This window comes from Neomonachus schauinslandi, chromosome 4 (assembly GCF_002201575.2).
Source record: "Neomonachus schauinslandi chromosome 4, ASM220157v2, whole genome shotgun sequence".
NCBI lineage: Eukaryota > Metazoa > Chordata > Mammalia > Carnivora > Phocidae > Neomonachus > Neomonachus schauinslandi.
In genome coordinates this window covers 68,823,772-68,842,468 of record NC_058406.1, presented here as the reverse complement: position 1 = coordinate 68,842,468, position 18,697 = coordinate 68,823,772, and the positions used below count along the sequence as shown (strand labels likewise).

The following is an 18,697-nucleotide window of genomic DNA, read 5'->3' as shown; positions in this document are numbered from 1 at the left end:
TTTATTGCAATGCTCACTGAAAAGCTGGAGCCAGGTTATCAGCCATCCGCACTTGACTCAGTCCCCTACTCCCCTTTCTCCCAGAAAAGCCATTGCAGAGGCTTGAATCTATTGTGGCAGACAGCAAAAAGCAGCAGTCATGTTACCCGCCATCTGCTCCAGTCTGCACTTCGCTCTGTCAGTCCTAGCAAAGGGGTTGATTGGTGCCACACAGAGGTTTAAGCCTATTGTGGTTCACACCAAAAAGTTAAGAGGTCTTCTGCCCTCTGTGTGCCCCTCTGACGCTGATGCTGAGCTCCACTCAAGGGCATCCCAGCTGTTCTTTGTCTCTGGAAAGGACAAATATGCTCCTCCAAATGCCCTCCAGGAAGGGGAGCAATCCCTTCCTGAGCAACCCACCCATCACCGCTTATTGTGAGGTTACAAACCGCTGCAATCTTTCCAACTTTCTCCCTCTTCCTGACTTTGCTCCTCCAACTGGTCTTCCTCCTCTTCCAGCTGCGCTGCTTCCCAATCCCCCAATACAGGGCTCTGAAACTTGCCTCTGCCAAATTCTCTGGCTTCAACTCTGCAGGTTGTTTCCATACTCCTTTGATCCTAGTTGCGCAAAATCGTTAAAGGTTGATCTAGTTGTATTCAAAGGACAAGGTAAGTTCAGGGTCCCCCTACTACTCCGCCATCTTGGAACTCTCCCTGCCCCCCCCCACCCCAGTGCCAAGGTAGTCTTAATGAAAAATCTCCATTACAAATGAATATCTTTAAGGTTCTTCTGCTCTTGCCTTCATGTAACAGACTTCCAAAATATGGCTACACTTCTGCTCTTCTCCAAAATTTCAATCCTGCCAAAGCTGTTGTGACTCATTGTCACTTTAGCCTTAAGATATTTAAAGCCAAACATTAGGCACCTCCCTTTCATTCAGAAATAGCTTCCTTTCTGGCCTTCCCTTAATCCCATTGTTATTCTCCCAGTCATGCAGGTTTGATATGTCAGGGTCATCTGTATCTTTCTTCTTCCCAGTCTGTATTCAGTGGTTTGCTAAATCCTGTTAGTTTTTCTGTCATATTCCCACTGTGGCTACTTTAGATTCTTTTTCATTGTTCTTAGTACCCAGTACTTTCTACTGTGTTAAATACTTTTGGAGAGACAAAGTTGATTTTGACACATATCCTGCCCGCAAGACTCTTAAATATAATAGCTAAAGCTATACTACTTACTATGTGCCAGGCATTGTTCTAAGCACTTTATGTATATTGAGTGATTTAATCCTCATAACAACACTTTGAAGCAAGTTCTATGTTTTATCTCCATTTTGTAGGTGAGGAAACTGAGGCATAGATAGGCACTAATGACCTAGTGCAACTGGGATTTGGACTCAGGGAGCCTGGCCCCAGAGTTTGTGGTGTGAACCAATAAGTTCTGCTGCTTCTAGTAGATAAAATAAGATATATATATATATATATATATATATTATATAAAAGAGACCTAGATAAAGTATTATAGGATTTCAGATAGGAGGAACCTTTTGGTAGAAGGGCTAGGTAAAATTAATAGATTTCTAGACATTTTTGTCTCCAGTTTTTTGTTTCCCATATCTATCCTACTGTCAGGGTCATTTCCTAAAATCTATAGTGATTTCCCTCACTTACCATTAAAGTCCAGACTTCTTAGCTAGAGACACAACACTCTCTAACATGCTGGTTCTTTCTTATTTCTCTAATCTCTCTCAATACTCCAAATGAGCTCCAAATGTCCTCCATTTAAATATTCTAGTCCTCTAGTACCAATTTATTCATACCATTTTCAGACTTATTCTCACCACTATCATGTTCCTCAGTAGCCATTTACTTTTCTTTCTTTCTTTTTCTTTCTTTCTTTCTTTCTCTTTCTTTCTTTCTTTCTTTCTTTCTTTTCTTTCTTTCTTTTTCTTTTTCTTTCTTTTTTTTAAAGATTTTATTTATTTATTTGACAGAGAGTGTAAGCAGGGGGAGCAGCAGAGGGAGAGGGAGAAGCAGGCTCCCTGCTGAGCAAGGAGCCTGACGTGGGGCTCGATCCCAGGACCCCGGGATCATGACCTGAGCCAAAGGCAGATGCTTAACTGACTGAGCCACCCAGGCATCCTCTCAGTAGCCATTTAAAAACAGGAAGAATTTATAAGGTGCTCTGGGTTGTAGTAAAATCTGAGAGTAATCTTGGCTATAAATTATTTTCTGCAGAGACTTAAGTGGAACATTTGAACTATATTCTGTGGCCCATTAGTTGATGGTTCTCTGTAGAAGTTCTCTCAATCTAGACTCATAACTGGAATTTTGTTTCTGTTTGTTGTTCCATTGGTTGTGATACGGAAATGTTGGGGTTCAGAGTCAACAGCCAAGAAAGAATACTTGAGATGTCTTCGATGTATAAAGATGGTTTTATTAAAGCATGGGGACAGGGCCCATGGGCAGAAAGGCTGCCCTGGTATTGTGAGGAGCAGTTAGTTATATACTATGGAGCTGGGGGAAAATCCAAAAGGATTTTCAAGTGCTAAAGAAGACTCATAGGATCCTGGAGACCTAGCTATTGTCAAGCTAAGGTTGTTTTTCCCTCTAGCAAAGCATTAATGTTAAGACAGTTGGGAGTTCCTGGAGGAAGGTCACACTCTGCTTGCCTCAAGTATTTGTCAATGGGCTGCAGGTTATAAGGAAATTTAATTTTATCTACATTTCCTTCTGCCTTTGTTCTCCACATCAGTTAGAATGCTAATTATTCTTCAGCAGGGAAAGCAGTCAGATAGTCTGCTACTGAAATTGGTGCTGGTAATTTTGAGTCCATGAGGTAAATTCCAACTCCAGACCCCAAAGATGCCATACAGTGGTTCTTCTTTGCCTCTGGGACTCCTCTTCCCTGAATTATTTTGGTAATATATTCTAATTGATTCAGAATCTTTTTCTCTTGTTCCTTGAACAATACTCCCCTTAAATTTCTCTGGTGGTATCTATTACTACTAGTATTGATAATGAGAGTTAATAGCATTTGACTTACTAAATGCCTGATACTACTATACATATTAAATATTCTTATAATTGCCACTTTAATATTTTGAGTAAATTATTATTGTTATTATTCTCATTGTACAGATGAAGAAATCAAAGCATAGAGAGAACATAATTTGCCCAAGTTCTTATAGTAACTAGGTGAGCCAGGATTTAAACCCAGGTTGTCTGACTCAAGAGCCCAAGCTCTTAACTGTATGCTTTATTGACTCGCCTCAAAGCAGCATTCCCAGTGGTTGACAGGCTTGCTTGATTTAAGTCCCATAGCCTTAGCCAAATCCCCAGCCCCCTTGCACCTGGGCAAATAGAGCAGGAGTAGCTTTGAGTCCAATTTGACCTCCACTCTCCATCCATTTCTTTAAAACCTTGGTGGTCTGTAGAGAAGAGTTTAACACTGGATTTTATTTTGTAGCCTTACAAATGGGTTTCTTAGGCTTCTTCAATTTAATTAAGTCACAGAGTGTTGTGTGTGTTTGATTCCCAGTTTGGACCCAGAATAGGTCTATTAATCCTTTGAATCATGTCTAGTCAATGAATACTCCTTTAACCTTTGGTCTAACAGCCTAGTAGTCAAGGTAAAAATCTACTCTTAACTCACTTCTAAAGGAATGATTTTAATAAAAGGCATAACTGTCTTTCACAGTTAGGTGTAAAATCTTGGAAAAATATAATCCAAATAACTCTGGGCCACCTTGATTCTTGCCTCTGCCTGTCAACACCCCAATAACAAAACTAAATAAACCACTCCCTGTCCACATCCAGAAACATCAAAGAATACTGTAGATCTTTGTGGTATGTTTCCCTAGAGTTGGCCCAGGGGTTTTACTAATACATCAAATAGAATACACCCTTATCCCCCTTTCTTGTTCTTTCAGGCTGCTGAAGCCCATGCTCAGTGACCCTTGTTATCACATGGAAACTTTTCTTGTTATCACATGATGCTTTACATTCTGAATGTGTTCTCTGCAGGAGAACAGCTCTTGGAATTTTCATGAATAAAATTATCCTCCATGTTTTACTGGGATATAGGAAGCTTAGGTGCTATGGGATTCAAACTCAGGCCTGAGAGCTCAGGAAATGTGGCCAAAGGATGTAACATTTCAGCTGAGACTTGTAGGAAGAGGAAGAATAGTTTTCCAGGTAAAACAAAGAGGAGGAAGCAGGGGGTAAATGGGAGAAGAAATATATTGTTTGGAAAAGTCCTCTCTCCACTCAAAACTATGATATGTGAACCCCAAAGAAGAGAATCTGTTTGGACCCTCTAGCCAAAGGCATTTTCCCGTGGAAGTTTGTCACGGAAAAGCTTTTCTTTTAGAATCTTTGGGCAAGAAGAAATGGTAAGGAATATTCTAAGCAGTCCACTTCTGGATTTACTATCCCACTTAAAAATGTATGCATCATACAGAGTAAAAATGACCTGACTCTTACTGTTCTCATATCACTTTCAATTGAATATGTTATTGTTAGTACCTTCCAGCTCATTGTTCCTGTGTATCCAGTTGGTATAGTCCAGTTTTGGTTGGTTTTGTTTTGCTTTGTTTTGCTTTTACTTTCCTTTCTCCTTTCTGCTACTTAACTTTGGTCCACTCAGTCATCCATTCAGACATCTACCAGAGAAGGAGAAAGAAATGAATCAGTTTTACTTTTTAGATAACTGCTTTATTAAATGTTTCGATGAGAAAGTTGGTGAAAAATACTGGATTGCTGGATAATGCAAGGCTTTTCGAGTCTCTGGATTTCATTAATAACAACTCCCCTTTGTTGCCAGAGATATTTAGAATTCTGTACCTTATTGTTATATTACTAAAAAGTATCATATAAAGTTGTTTCCTGTTAAACATCTCTGAGGATTAGGGAGTACCAAACAGAACTTCTTAACCACTTAATTTTTTGGAATTTAGATTCAGAAAGAAGTCAGATAAGACCTTGAGTTCTTTGATAAAGGCACTGGTATTGTAAATTATTTCTACATCCTTTCACCTTCTCAAAACTGTTTGTGTTAGTATTGAAGACTGAGGTGCTGTAGTGTTACGGAGGTGTTGCACATTCACTCAGCTGTGCCAGGTGGTGGAGAGGAGGTGAGGGACACAGTCCTAATACACTCATTGTGAAGGATGGGTTTCCTTTGTGCAGAAAAAGTTAACCTGGTACCAAGTGAAGCAAGTCCTGTTCATCATCTTCTTTTCTTTATGAGGAGTTCTGGTGTGCTGACGCTTAAAGATGAATGAATAGAGTAGAATGTGGTCTTTGGCTAGAGGTGGTGAACATACACACCAAAATTGGTAAAGGACTTTGGTCCATATATTTATTTTAAATATTTAAGGAAGAATGAGAGAATGAGGAGCCAAAGCTGGTCAGATTATAACTTACATAGTATTCAGAATGTTACATCAAATTAGAGTGTGATAGAAGCTCTTTTATCTTTCTTCCATTTTATTTGTTCTTTTCTTACCTCTATACTCCAAATCAGAAAAAGAAAAATTACCATGATGTGTGTAACTTGATAGTGGATCTAATCAAATGGCTCCAAAGGATCAAAATTAAAATATATCCAAATTGAGAGGAGAGGATGTAGCAATGTTCAGAATTTCAGTGGAGAGGAAAGTGCTAAGCAGACAGTCATAACACAGGATGTTTTCCTGTATGTATTTGTATTTATATGAAATTTTTATTTCTCTGGGCCTAAACATGTAGGGCTTTGAAATTAGGAAATACTAATTATAAACACATGCCCTAATTGGTATTCTCCAGTATTTTTCTTGATCAAATTAAGTTGGTTATACATACACACACGCATAGGTATATATGGGTATATGCAAACACATATGTATTATAGCCAGTTTTTCTTATATTTAGTATTAAAATTTATTTTTAGAGTTAATTTAATTAGCATATTACTGTTTCTTAAATAAAAATAACTTTTTAAAAATAATAAAAATATTATATTTAGTCCCGAACATCTCAGAATATGGAAGAAAATTTATTCCTTTCAGTCTACTCATTTGAATCTTACTCCTTTTAAGAAAACCTGTCATTCACAGGTGACATGCTATCTGTTTAGGGCCACGTTTCTCCTGAAAAAATAAACAGTAGCCTTTCTACTAAAAAATACCTTTCTGAGTTTCTAAAACATTTTAAAAAATTCCAAAGATATCAAATATCCACAGAAGATTGAAAATGGAGTCTTTGAATTTCCCATTGGGAAGTACATTTTGTCAGAAAAATATTTTCCTTAATATTTTTTTCTTTCTGAAAATCTACTCTTTTCTTTCTCTAAGGGTTAAGTGAATTGGTTTATGTAAAATGAGACTTGAACCATTACCAAGTCTCAAACAAAACCTTCCCCTTGAGACTTGAAAAGTTTCATTTATACTAAGGAAATAAGTCTCTCTCTGTCTCTGTCTCTGTCTCTTTCTGGTGGTGGCTGGTGGTGAGGTGTTTCCTGAATTGGATTGTTATGGTAAATTTAGGAATTGTAAGTACATTTATATGTATTTGTTTACCTGTGCACATGCATACACACACACACACACTTGAAGTTTACCAAGAAAGTGTGTACTACTGTGTGCTTTGGTAGAAGCTGAGTGCACTTAAGGAGGCAGGATACTACCTTTGTGATTATAGTCAGGCAGTACTCACTGAGATAACATGACTTCTAGAATATAGAACCTGTGCTCTAGGAATATCATGGACATAATTACATCTCTAAGTGTTTTGAGAGGAGTGGTCATAATCAAGGGATTCACTTAAATTCTCCTAATCCAGAGAGGCCACAAATTAAATTGAAGCAAATTTTAAATTCTTTTGTGGGATCATTATTAATGTAAAGGTAAAGGTAGCTTTCAAGGAAACCTAAAGTTTTAGAATATCTAACTTTTGAGAAATAAGCTCAGTATTTTACATACACTTTAATATAGAGTAACTCAATTTTTTAGGAGGTGTTGGGAAACCATCTTGATAGCTACCTACAGTTGGCATCAGTAAAGTCTTTAAAGACAAATAGTATATGAATTCTGTGTTGTGTTTTTTAATATAAAGTTGAATTTTCAAATATATATTTGTTTTATACCTTTCAACCATCTGCAGTCACTTCAAATGTCTGAGGCCATTTCTACTTTTCCTTATTGGTTTGCTGCTAGGTAAGTGATAAAGCTGGTTGTCATTTTTAACAGCCACATGAGGTCATGTCTGTTTCCATGCCAACAGATCCTCTTGGGAGAGTATTTTCAGTAAAAGCCCGGAGGTGGTGACTCCTTTGCAGCTCCAATGTTGCCAGCGCTTGGTTGAACTTTGTAAACAGTGCCTGCTAGTGGTTTACAAATATGCAACTGACTCAAGAGGATCACTCTCAGGCATTGGTACTGATTGGGGTAATTCCAGGTACTTGTTTACATTTCTACACCCTGTGAGTTTTATATAAAGTAATGCCACGGTGCAGTTTGAAATTGAAAGTCTCTTTTTATTTACATAGTTAGAGAAAAAGCTAAAGACCGAAAATTCATACATGCTGTTATCTACAAAAGACTTTTAATTTGCACCATCTTTACCTTTAAAGGACCAAACAAAGACAGCAACCACAAACCTGAAGGTGACAGAAATAACCTACTTGGAAATGAGATTATTTGGCTTATATAATTTTGCTTTCAAATGCTGAGTAAAAGCATCCAAAAATGGTCATAAACTTGACTTTTTTCACCAATAGGGAGATTTCAAATTTATCCTTCAGACTGATAAGTTGAGAAGATGCCTTTAGTTTAATCTTTACTCCCTTCATCATGACATGCATCTATGGGAGGTGAATTTTGTTAGGTTCCATTTAAAAATTGAATTTTAATAAATACTGTCCAGTTAAAATAGGTGGTTTTCCAAATCATGAAAAAGAATATTGTTTTTAAGCTGCAAAAATATGCAGATTGAAAAAATAGTACATTTTAGCATTTCTCTGTACAATCATAGTGCCCAATAGAATTAAAGATGAACATGTGACTTTATTTTTAGTATGTATAAGTTGCAGTACTACTCTGAATAGAAGAGAATAAATCGTGACTTTGAAAAACTAAGTGATAGTCAAATGATGATAGTATTCAACTAACCCTGAATAGGCAATGAGGAAAAATAACCACCATAGCTGGGACTGTCTTTTGAAACACCTAGAAATTGATCTGTTTCTTAAAGAGATCATAGGAAGTATATAATAAAGCTAACTTTTTACAAAACTGATCTGCACCAGCAGAATGGCTTGGAGTATATTTCACAAAAAGTGTTGAAAGATGTATTTTTTTTAAAGATTTTATTTATTTATTTGACAGAGAGAGACACAGCAGAGAAGGGAACACAAGCAGGGGGAGAGGGAGAGGGAGAAGCAGGCTTCCCGCTGAGCAGGGAGCTCGATGCGGGGCTTAATCCCAGGACCCTGGGACCATGACCTGAGCCAGAGGCAGACGCTTAACGACTGAGCCACCCAGGCACCCGAAAGATGTATTTTTAATCTTTGTTTGTTTTGGATTCTGACATTATATTATTGTCGTACCTTTAACATATTTTAACTCTCCCCCTGCAAATAGAAGCTGAGTGATCACAACAATGATAGAGGTAAAGCTAGCCATTAATATTTGAAATATGTAAATATCAAAGCAATATTCTACAGTTTAATGGTTTGACTGAAGCAAATTATTGAAATAAAACTTACATTACTTTCATTAATATTTTCATATAATTTAAAAGAATGATGGTCATCATTAAGACCTTACAGCATATAAATTAAGTGGTTTCACTTTAAGGAGTGATACTCTGGGAGCATGACCAGGAAAATCTTAAGTTCCAGTCTAGGAAGGATGGTTTCAAACTCTTCAATGTTACTCTTGTGATTATAGATTTTGTAACACATTTTCTATTGAGGGCTCTTGTAACTTTTGTAGGTGGGCAAAATAGACTGAGGTCACTCTGGAGGAAGAAGTTACACCTTACAATTGTGTCAGGCCTTTTTATTTTCTTCCTTTTCTGGTGGTCAGAAGAGATATTCCTACTCTGGAATCTTGAGTTCTGGACTTCGGATAAATGTCAGTATAACCCCAGTATGATGATTATAAGCATTCTGGGGAAAGAGGGGTTAGTAAAACACACCCTTTATTCCTGCCCAAGTTCAGAACCATTTGAGAGAGAGATGTAGGAATCAGACAGATGATCATCAGGATGTAGCTTCATTACTGAGTAAAGCCACATTGAGGGACAATGGTGTAGATTTGAGCCAAGTGAGTTCTCTAAAACTGAACTCTAGAATTAAATGTACTGATCCAATCATGGGCAGAGCTAGATCAAACCAAACCTTCCACTAACACTACCCCATAAAGTCTAGTTCTGTTAGTGTTGGCTGGTGAGCTAGTAAGAATGCATCCTTTCTGCAGATAGGCTGATCCAACAAGAGAAAGGGACTGAGCCAAGCATACCTGGTTCCTTCTTTTAAACCTGGAAATCAGATAACTCACTTCTGGTAAAAGGCCAGAAATTTGGTGGAAATTCTTCTACTTGGAAACACAAGGAGGAGAGAGAAATAAATATCTAGCTATTAAAACCCAAGTCAATGTCATATTAATTTAAAAACATGAAAACTGGCCATATTTTCTTTCCCTTATTAATTAGGAACCTATAGCTTTTTACTTTACATGTAGAAGTCACTTAATTTGTTATTTATTAATAGATAAATTTCATTTATGAAGTATACCTAATAAAGTATAAATTAATATTTATAAATTAATATATATGCCTAATATAAATAATATATGAGGTATACCTAAATATTTTATGAGGAGATATATATTTAGGTAATTTATCTATAAAATTAAAAGAGAAGAAAATAGAGATAACATCAGTCAGGTTTATGGACCATATTTATCTTGACCAAAGATCTGCATGATCTTTCTGAAGAGGCTTTAAGGTGTACATGCCACCCATTCCATGGAACACAGTAGCCTTGAATCTTGAAGTCTTAGAAAAATAATAACTTAATAGGCATACCAAGTGGAAAGCCATTTCTCAGAGGTAGACTCATAACTAAGCAAGTAAAACTGATAAATAAACCCACATATATATATTATATATATATGAAACTAGAGTTCTTGGGACCAGCTCAATACTTTAACTATACTTACTTGGGAAGCTTTGGGATCTCCAAATATTTTGTATCATCAACATCTCTGTGTTTCTATATTTCATGTACTGAACTTCCATATAAGCTCATTTCACAAGGGGTTTCATGGTTAAAAACATTTTTAAAAACCACTGAGTTCAAACTTCTGCCTTTGGTAATAGAGCACTGGGTTTTTGGACAAATCCTCCCTTTAATGACAACTAAAAAAGCTAGACAAAATATCAAAACCTTGTTTGAAGACATCAGAGTGTTAATCAGGTACTTAGTGAGAACTTGTTATACTGAATAATACTTCTGATAGACTCATGGGCCTAAGGGAAAAAGTAGGAGTTCAAGGCCTGCCAAAGATGGGGATGTTGGTGAATATCCTAGATTCCTAGGAGTAACAGTGTTCCCAGTGTTTTGCAAGGCTAAAGTTAACAGAATTACAAGGAAAAATAGGCAAATCTACAACCATAGATGGAGATTTTGATATATATGTATGTATTGTGGTACATATATATATACATATATACACACATATATATGTATTATACGTATGTATATCATAATACATATATACATGTATTATACATATATATATCAAAAGATATATAAAGATATAGATATAGAACATTTTAAAGATATAGAACATTTTATTTTTTATTTTTTATTTTTATTTTTTTTTAAAGATTTATTTATTTATTTGAGAGAGCGAGAATGAGAGAGAGAGAGAGTACATGAGAAGGGGGAGGGTTAGAGGGAGAAGCAGGCTCCCCGCCGAGCAGGGAGCCCGATGCGGGACTCGATCCCGGGACTCCAGGATCATGACCTGAGCCGAAGGCAGTCGCTTAACCAACTGAGCCACCCAGGCGCCCATGATATAGAACATTTTAAAGATATAGAACATTTTAACAATATAACTAACAGACCTAACTATCATATATAGAAGTGAATCCAATAATCTTGGAATATAAAATACCAAGCACACCAGGAACTTTTACAAAAGTCTATCATATAGTATAATAATAAAACATATTTCAACCAATTTCAGAAGACTTAAATCATACAGAGGTTTTTTTTCTGACCCCATGCCACTAAGCTAGAAAACAAAAGCAAAAATTATAATTGGAATATCCATACTTTGGAAGGATAAAAAATATATACTTTTAATTACCTCATGAATCTAAGAAATCATAATGGACATAAGAAAATATTTTGAACTGGATGATAACACAAATATTACAAACAAAAAATTGTAGTATGTAGACAAATCATTATTGTAGACATATTTGTAGACTTACATGAACATATTAGGCAAGAGGAAAAGCAAAAATTAAATGACATCAGCAACCATTTTGAAAAGTGACAAAATGACATTAAAATAAACCCAAAGAATATAGAGAAAGGAAATAAAAATGACAGTAGAAATTAATAATATAATGAAGCCAACAGAATAAAGAAGATCAACATGGCCAAAAATGTGTTTTTGAAAAGACTAATAAAACTGATAAACAACTGGTGAGACTGATCAAGAATATGAAAGGAAATAGTTGACATCAAGAACAAAGATAGGGTTAGCCTGGTGATGGGTATTAAGGAGGGCACGTACTGCATGGAGCACTGGGTGTTATACGAAAACAATGAAGCGTGGATCACCACATCAAAAACTAATGATGTATTGTATGGTGACTAACATAACATGATAAAATAAAATTAAAAAAAAAAGAACAAAATAGAGACATCACTACAGATCCTACAAACATTGAAAATTTTATAAGAAAATATGAACAATTTCATGCTGATAAATTTGGTAATTTAGATTAAGTTAACAAATTCCTGGAAAAACACATATTACCAAAAATGACAAAATTTCTTGTTAGAAAGTCCTATATAGAAAATACTAAATAGTCTTAACTATTGAAGAAATTGAATCACTAATTAAAAACCCTCTCACAAAGATAATTCCAAATTCACAGGTCTTCACTATTCAATTCTATTAAACCCATCCAGAGAACAGAAAAGGAGGGGACATTCTCCACCTTGTTTAATGAAGCTCCCATACCTTTGATACTAAAACCTAACCAAGATATGTCAAGGATAGTGAAAGTTCATTGTTACTCCTGAACATAGATGCAAAAGTCTTAAATAAAATACCAGCAAAATAAACCCAGGAACTTTAAATTGGATAATGTATTGTGACCAACTTCTGTTTACTGCATCAATTTAAGGGTGAAATAACATTAAAAAGTGATCAATGTGATTTTAATAGAATAAAAGATCATTTCAATAGATACAGATAAATATATACTGAATATATATGTTCATGTTTTTAAAAAATGTTTAGCAAGCTAGAAACAAAAGGGAAATTCCTTAGTCTAATAAAGAATAACTACACAAAACCTATAACAAACATACCTAATGATGAAATGTTGAAGGCTTTCCTTCTGAGATGAGGAACAAGACAAGATTGCCTGTTATTACTACTTCTATTTAACATTGTAGTAGTGGTCCTAGTTGGTTCAATAAGGCAAGCAAAAGAAAAAAAAGGCACTAAACTGAAACTCTTTACTGATGGATATGATGGTGTTTGTAGAAATCTAAATAAATCTACAGATAAATTATTAAGTAAATTTAAGAAGTTTAATGAAATCAATGTCAAGATAAGAAAATCAATTATATTTTTCCTATATCAACAGCAAACAGCAAGAATATGAAATTTTATGCATTTCAATGCAATTGAAAATGATATCATTTTCAATTGCATCAAAGAATAGTTAATACTTAGTAATAAATGTAACAAAAATGTGCAAGACTTTTATGTAGCAAACTGTAACATCATTGGATCAGTATCATCAAGTGTCAGCTCTTAAATAGTTCTGAACATCTCTAAATGCAATGTAATCATAGTATAAATCTCAACAAATTTTTGGGGGGAGGCACAGTCTGACCAAAGCTTGTTCTAACATTTATACAGAAAAACAAAGGGCCAAGAATAGATAAGACACGTTTGAAATAGAAAAATAAAATGGTAGGGTTTATTAACTGTAGTGTACTAGGACTTAGAATAAGTTAAAGTAATTTAAGACAGTGTAATATTGTCAAAAGGACAGACAGACCAATGAAACCATTCAGAAAAGTCCTAAGTAGACCTAGGCGTATATAGAGACTTGATTTATGAGAAAAGGAGGTACATTTGATTTATGACAAATGGGAAAAAGAAATTTGTTTTAAAAAATGGTGCTGAGACAATTGGGTTTCTAAATAATAATTAAAAATAAAGAAACTTGATTTTACCCACACCATATGCAAAAATCATCTCCAATGATTTGACTACACAGATGTGAAAGGCAAAACTAAATATTACAGAAGATAATGCAGGAGAATATTTTCATGACTTTGAGGTATGCAAAGATTATAAAAAATAGGGTCAAAAAGTGCAGATGATAAATGAAAAGATGAATTTTACTATATTAAAGTTAAGAATATCTATTCCATAGAAGATCCTGTTAAGAGGGTGAAAAAGCAAGTCAGTGAATGGAAGAAGGCATTTGCAACCCATTTATAACCTATATAAGATTCTTAGGTCAAAAAAGAACTCCTACAAACTTCTAAGAAAAAAAATGAACACTCTATAAAAAAATGGGGAAGATATTGGGAAGAAGGGAGGATGCTGAAATATACAGGGATCTGGGGTGCTAGGAATATTCAGTTATTTAACCTGGGTAGCAGTTATACAAGTAATCACTATAATATTCATTAAGCTGGACATTTATGTTTTATGCTCTTTCAAATGTGTACTATACTTTACAATTGAGTTAAATACATGGTACCATTATGGCCCCAGGCTCTGATAGCTTGAAACATCTCTCAGAACAAGGATGGTCTTGCCTTGTGAGGCTGATGTTCATAACATGTAAATAATATTTCACTCTTGTGCGCTATTTCATTGGCTTTATACTCTGTGAGCTAGGCATGGAAGAAACTACTGGACTCTTTTCACAGATGAGAAAACTGAAAACTGAGGCCCGAAGAGGTTAAATGATTTCTCCAAATCCACTTTGCTAGCTATGGCAGAGGTGGGTCTTGAAACTAGAGCTTCCCGCAACCCCTAGCCCAAATCAAAGTTAAAACAATGGAATGATCCACACTCACTAGGATGGCTATTATCCCCCAGATGCAAAATAGTGTCGGTGAGAATATTGAGAAGTTGGAATCCTCATACATTGCACTCACTATCTCAGAATGTGAAATGATGTGGCTGCTATGGAAAAGTTTGCTAGTTCCTCAAAAAGTTAAATATAGAATTGCCGTATGACCCAGCAATTTCACTCCTGGGTATATACCCAAAAGAATTGAAAACAAGGACTCAAACTGATGCTTGTACAACAATGTTTATAGCAACATTATTCACAATAGCCAAAAGGTGGAAACAACTCAGGTGTCCACCAACAGATGAATGGATAAATGCAATGTGATACAGACATACAATGCAACAGTATTCAGTCTGTATAAAAGAATAAAATTCTGACACGTGCTACAACATGGATGAACCTTGAAAGCAGGCTAATTAAATAAGCCAGACACAAAAGGACAAATATGGTATAAGATTCCACTATATATGAGGTATCTAGAGTAGACAAATTCATAGAGACAGAAAGTAGAACAGAGCTTACCAGGGAATGGGGAGATGGAGATGGGGTTTTAGTGTTCAATGGGCAAGGAGTTTCTGTTTGGGATGAAAAAGTTCTGAACTAGATTGTGGTGATGTTTACACAGCATTGTGAATGTACTTAATGCACTGAATGATACAACTGGTAAGCTTCATGCTATATATATTATACCACAGTAGAAAAAAATTTAAAACACAGGATAAATATTATGATGAACTTTATTTACCTTTGTTCCCCAAACCAGGAAGCTGAGTTTATTTTGGGGGTATCAGGGGTCCTCATCTTACTCCAGGAAAATCTCAGAAGGTGGGTGTAGCTTACGTTTTCAAGGCTAATTCCCTACTGGTCTTGAAATGTTCATGTTCTAGAGATCCTCCATGGTCAGCAATAAGTTGGTACATGACAGACCAATTCTACATCAAGTAGGAATTGGACAAATGCATGTTTTATGTCTATGTGATGGATATGTGAGGTTGTGTACACCTAGCCTCTGTGATGAGGAGTGAGGGTACATGTGTGAAGCAAATAGGGGTTGGAGGTACTTCTCAGTTAGCTATTAGTTACAGGTTAGCTGTTTTTGTACATCAAGAGTAAGCTAGAATAAAGGTAAAGCTGTAAACTTTTCACATTTTTTGGTGCTTTAATGCAAACTCTTTATATATATATATATATACACACACACATATATATATGTATATATATATGTGTATATATATAGTCTATAAACGTACTTCCCAGAGATATTCTTCTTGCTAAAAACAATCAAATTGTATTATTTAATTTCATTGCAAAGAACATTTCAAAAATAATCTTTGATGTTCAGCTAGTAAGGGATCTCCCAAGAGATATTAATGGAGATATTAAGGCAAATAATCCATTGTGTTTCCCTGTAATGCTTTAAAATACCCCACAGCACTTGCTTTAGGGAAACAAAGTGTTTCTTCCAATGTAATTTCATATGCTTTTTTTAGTTCATACTGAACTTTTTTTCTTACAGAAGTTTCATTTTAGCTTTTTCTGCTTCTTTTAAAAAGTTTAGGTTTGTGGATGTATAATCTTTTTCTACTTTCTAGGTTACTGTATACTTTGTAGTTTTGAGAAAATGAGTATAATCATTGTATCCATTAGTTTTAAAACTGAGATTCATACAGAGAAATGACAATATAGGTATAGCTGCCAGGAGCACTGATGCTGGAGTTGGCACACGTGGGCTTGAGTCCGAGCTCTGCCATTTACTAGCTATGTAACTGTGGGCAAGACATTTGACCCCTGTATGCTTCAGTGTGTTCACCGATAAAATGAAACACACAATACCTACTGTATAGAATTGTTATGAGAAGTAAATGAGTTAATATTTGTAAAGCAATTAGAATAGTGCTGAGCACACAGAAAACACTAAGTATGACATAGTGTTAAATAAAATAATACAGGTTAGCTGTAACCCTGGATTTTGTGCTTTTATTTTTCCTCTGTGGACTGGAGATCTTTAACTCAAAAGGATAGGTGAATGTTATCGTACATAATGTCAGCAGTAACTGTTGCTTGGAAATTCTTCAAAAGGAAGTTGGTAGAAGTTATTCTTTACTCTGATAATTATCAGTATAATCAGAATGCATTTTCAATAGAAGGTAGAATAACTCTCAACTAATAAAAAGTAGTGGATTTTGATCAAACACCTTATTTTCTTTTGTACCTTTGCCTTAGGTAGGAAGGGAGCCTTTTCAAGACAGAAGATAGCAGATTAATCATCATGACTCCACTAGCTCTTGACATAATAATTAATCCATATAAATTACCCAAGTGATATTAAGAAAATAATTCATATAATCTGTGATGTGAGAAATCGGTTGTTTCATTATTCATCACCCATTGTGCAATTTTTATTCGATTTGGTTTGTTGTGTATTATTTTACTGCTCTATTAGCTTAATGATTTGAGCAATTATTTATAGTTTGTGATACTAGGTAATAGATTTAGAAGATATTATTAGATAATTCATGATAAAATGATGTTTATGGATGTTATGGAGAATTCTTCCATTTTAATCTGAATGTCGTATGTAGCTTGATCATAATGAATTCATATTCTTCTACAAAATTCATATAACACAACTATAAATGTAACTTTCCATTGGCATGGAAGTATAGTAGTATCAACATTATTTAATGTAGAATAGGTAGCTGATGGTACTCTTGGCCCTCAGTTTCATTGCGTATCTATGGAAAGATGACACTGTTGCTGGAAGATTCTAATGTAAAGTGAAAAAAATAAATGAGTTGATGTTCTACCATTGTTTATTTTTTCAAAAATTTCAAATCTCCTTCTATTGCTACCCTTGGTTTTGGAAATTCCTCATAGATGTCTTTGTCCTGATTTTATAGCATGTCCTTGTCATTACCAAGATTTATACTTTTAATAATAATGTTTATTTGCTTTTGCTCATGTGGATTTCCTTGTGGATTTCCATTTTTCTCTAGATATATAGATTGGAGTGGCCTAACGCTAATCAAAGTTTTTCCAGAGAGAAACAAATTATACAGGTGCACATTCTTATTTATAATTACTTATTCTCAAATCTCTGAAAACTAAAAAGAAAGGAAGAGTAACTTTTTATTGGCAAATCTGACCTGACCTGAAAACAACAAATTTTGTTGTTTTCATCCTGTTTATTGTGAGTATTCATATGTTTCACTCAAACAGAAAGATTAATGGTTTGATTTCAGGATGCTGCGCCAAGGCCCCAGTGGAGATATTATATTATATATAGTATATACACTCTATCATTCTAAAATCTGGGAAATTCATGTATTCTGAAATACATTTGGCTGTAAGGATTGCATGTAATCTGTAATCATGATTGCTTTTGGTGTTGTTATCATAAGAACCATGTGGTCTAGGAATATAAATTTTATAATTATGAATTTTAGTCTTTAACTTTTTCTCTTAGATTACCTATAGTCATAATACATTGATGAAATATTATTAAATTATAATTAATGGTTCCAACATCCTTGAAACAATTATTGGTAATGTGGCTAGCCAAATTCTCATATCACATGTTTTTAAGAAATATTTAACTGGTTTCACATATTATTTATAGAGATTAATGATGAATTTCAAATTAACATGAGCCATGGAAATAGTTTCCTAGCATGTGAGTATAATGGCTCTTTATGGGATGTCTTGGGATACTAAGATCATATGTTGCATCTATATTCTGCTCTTTAGGTGAGGCTTTTATGACCATCTTCCACCTTCCCACCTCAGTCTGGGAGAGAACGTTTTTTTTTTTTAATGTAGAATGCATTGTTGTTATAGTATTGTTTCTCATATAGCATACATAAATTATTAACCACAGAACACTTTAGTGAGAGATGTTAATATTAACTTGTTTGTAAAGTATAATTTTTTAACTGTCATTTGTAGGTATTTATTACCAGGAAGTACACAATTCTTCATGAGAACACCAAACTACATCTTGAAATACAGTTCACCTGGAATGACTCGCTCCAATGTTTTGTTTACATCCCGATATGGCCATTTGTGAAACAGAAAGGAAGATTGCCATGGATTATGCATAATAGCAATTCATTTTTTTCCCTCCAATTTAAACATGCAAAGAAAGTGACCATTAAGTGCTGTTTTATGTATATATGACATATATGTGTGAAAATATATACACGTGCACTCAAATAACACATATATATTTATTATAATATATGAAAGAAGAATTAGCAGAAAACTGGATATAAGACTTAACCTTTCTGGAAATGTAATAAACCATTAAATTGTTTACACAAAGATGTGAATGTCTAGAATTTGCTAGGTTTATAATTAATTCCTTCCTACTAGAAATGTTATTTTT

General features: G+C 34.7%; 1 protein-coding gene across 1 annotated transcript in view; it reads left to right on the top strand.

Moving 5' to 3' along the window:
* The window catches only part of TTLL7 (tubulin tyrosine ligase like 7), a 92,980-nt gene extending 74,601 nt beyond the window's left edge, over positions 1–18,379 (top strand). The window contains exons 19-20 of the mRNA XM_021690142.1: positions 7,240–7,413; positions 18,259–18,379. Coding sequence (XP_021545817.1) covers positions 7,240–7,413; positions 18,259–18,379 — 295 coding nt within the window. The remainder of the gene's footprint in view (positions 1–7,239; positions 7,414–18,258) is intronic.
* Positions 18,380–18,697: the final 318 nt, after the last annotated feature.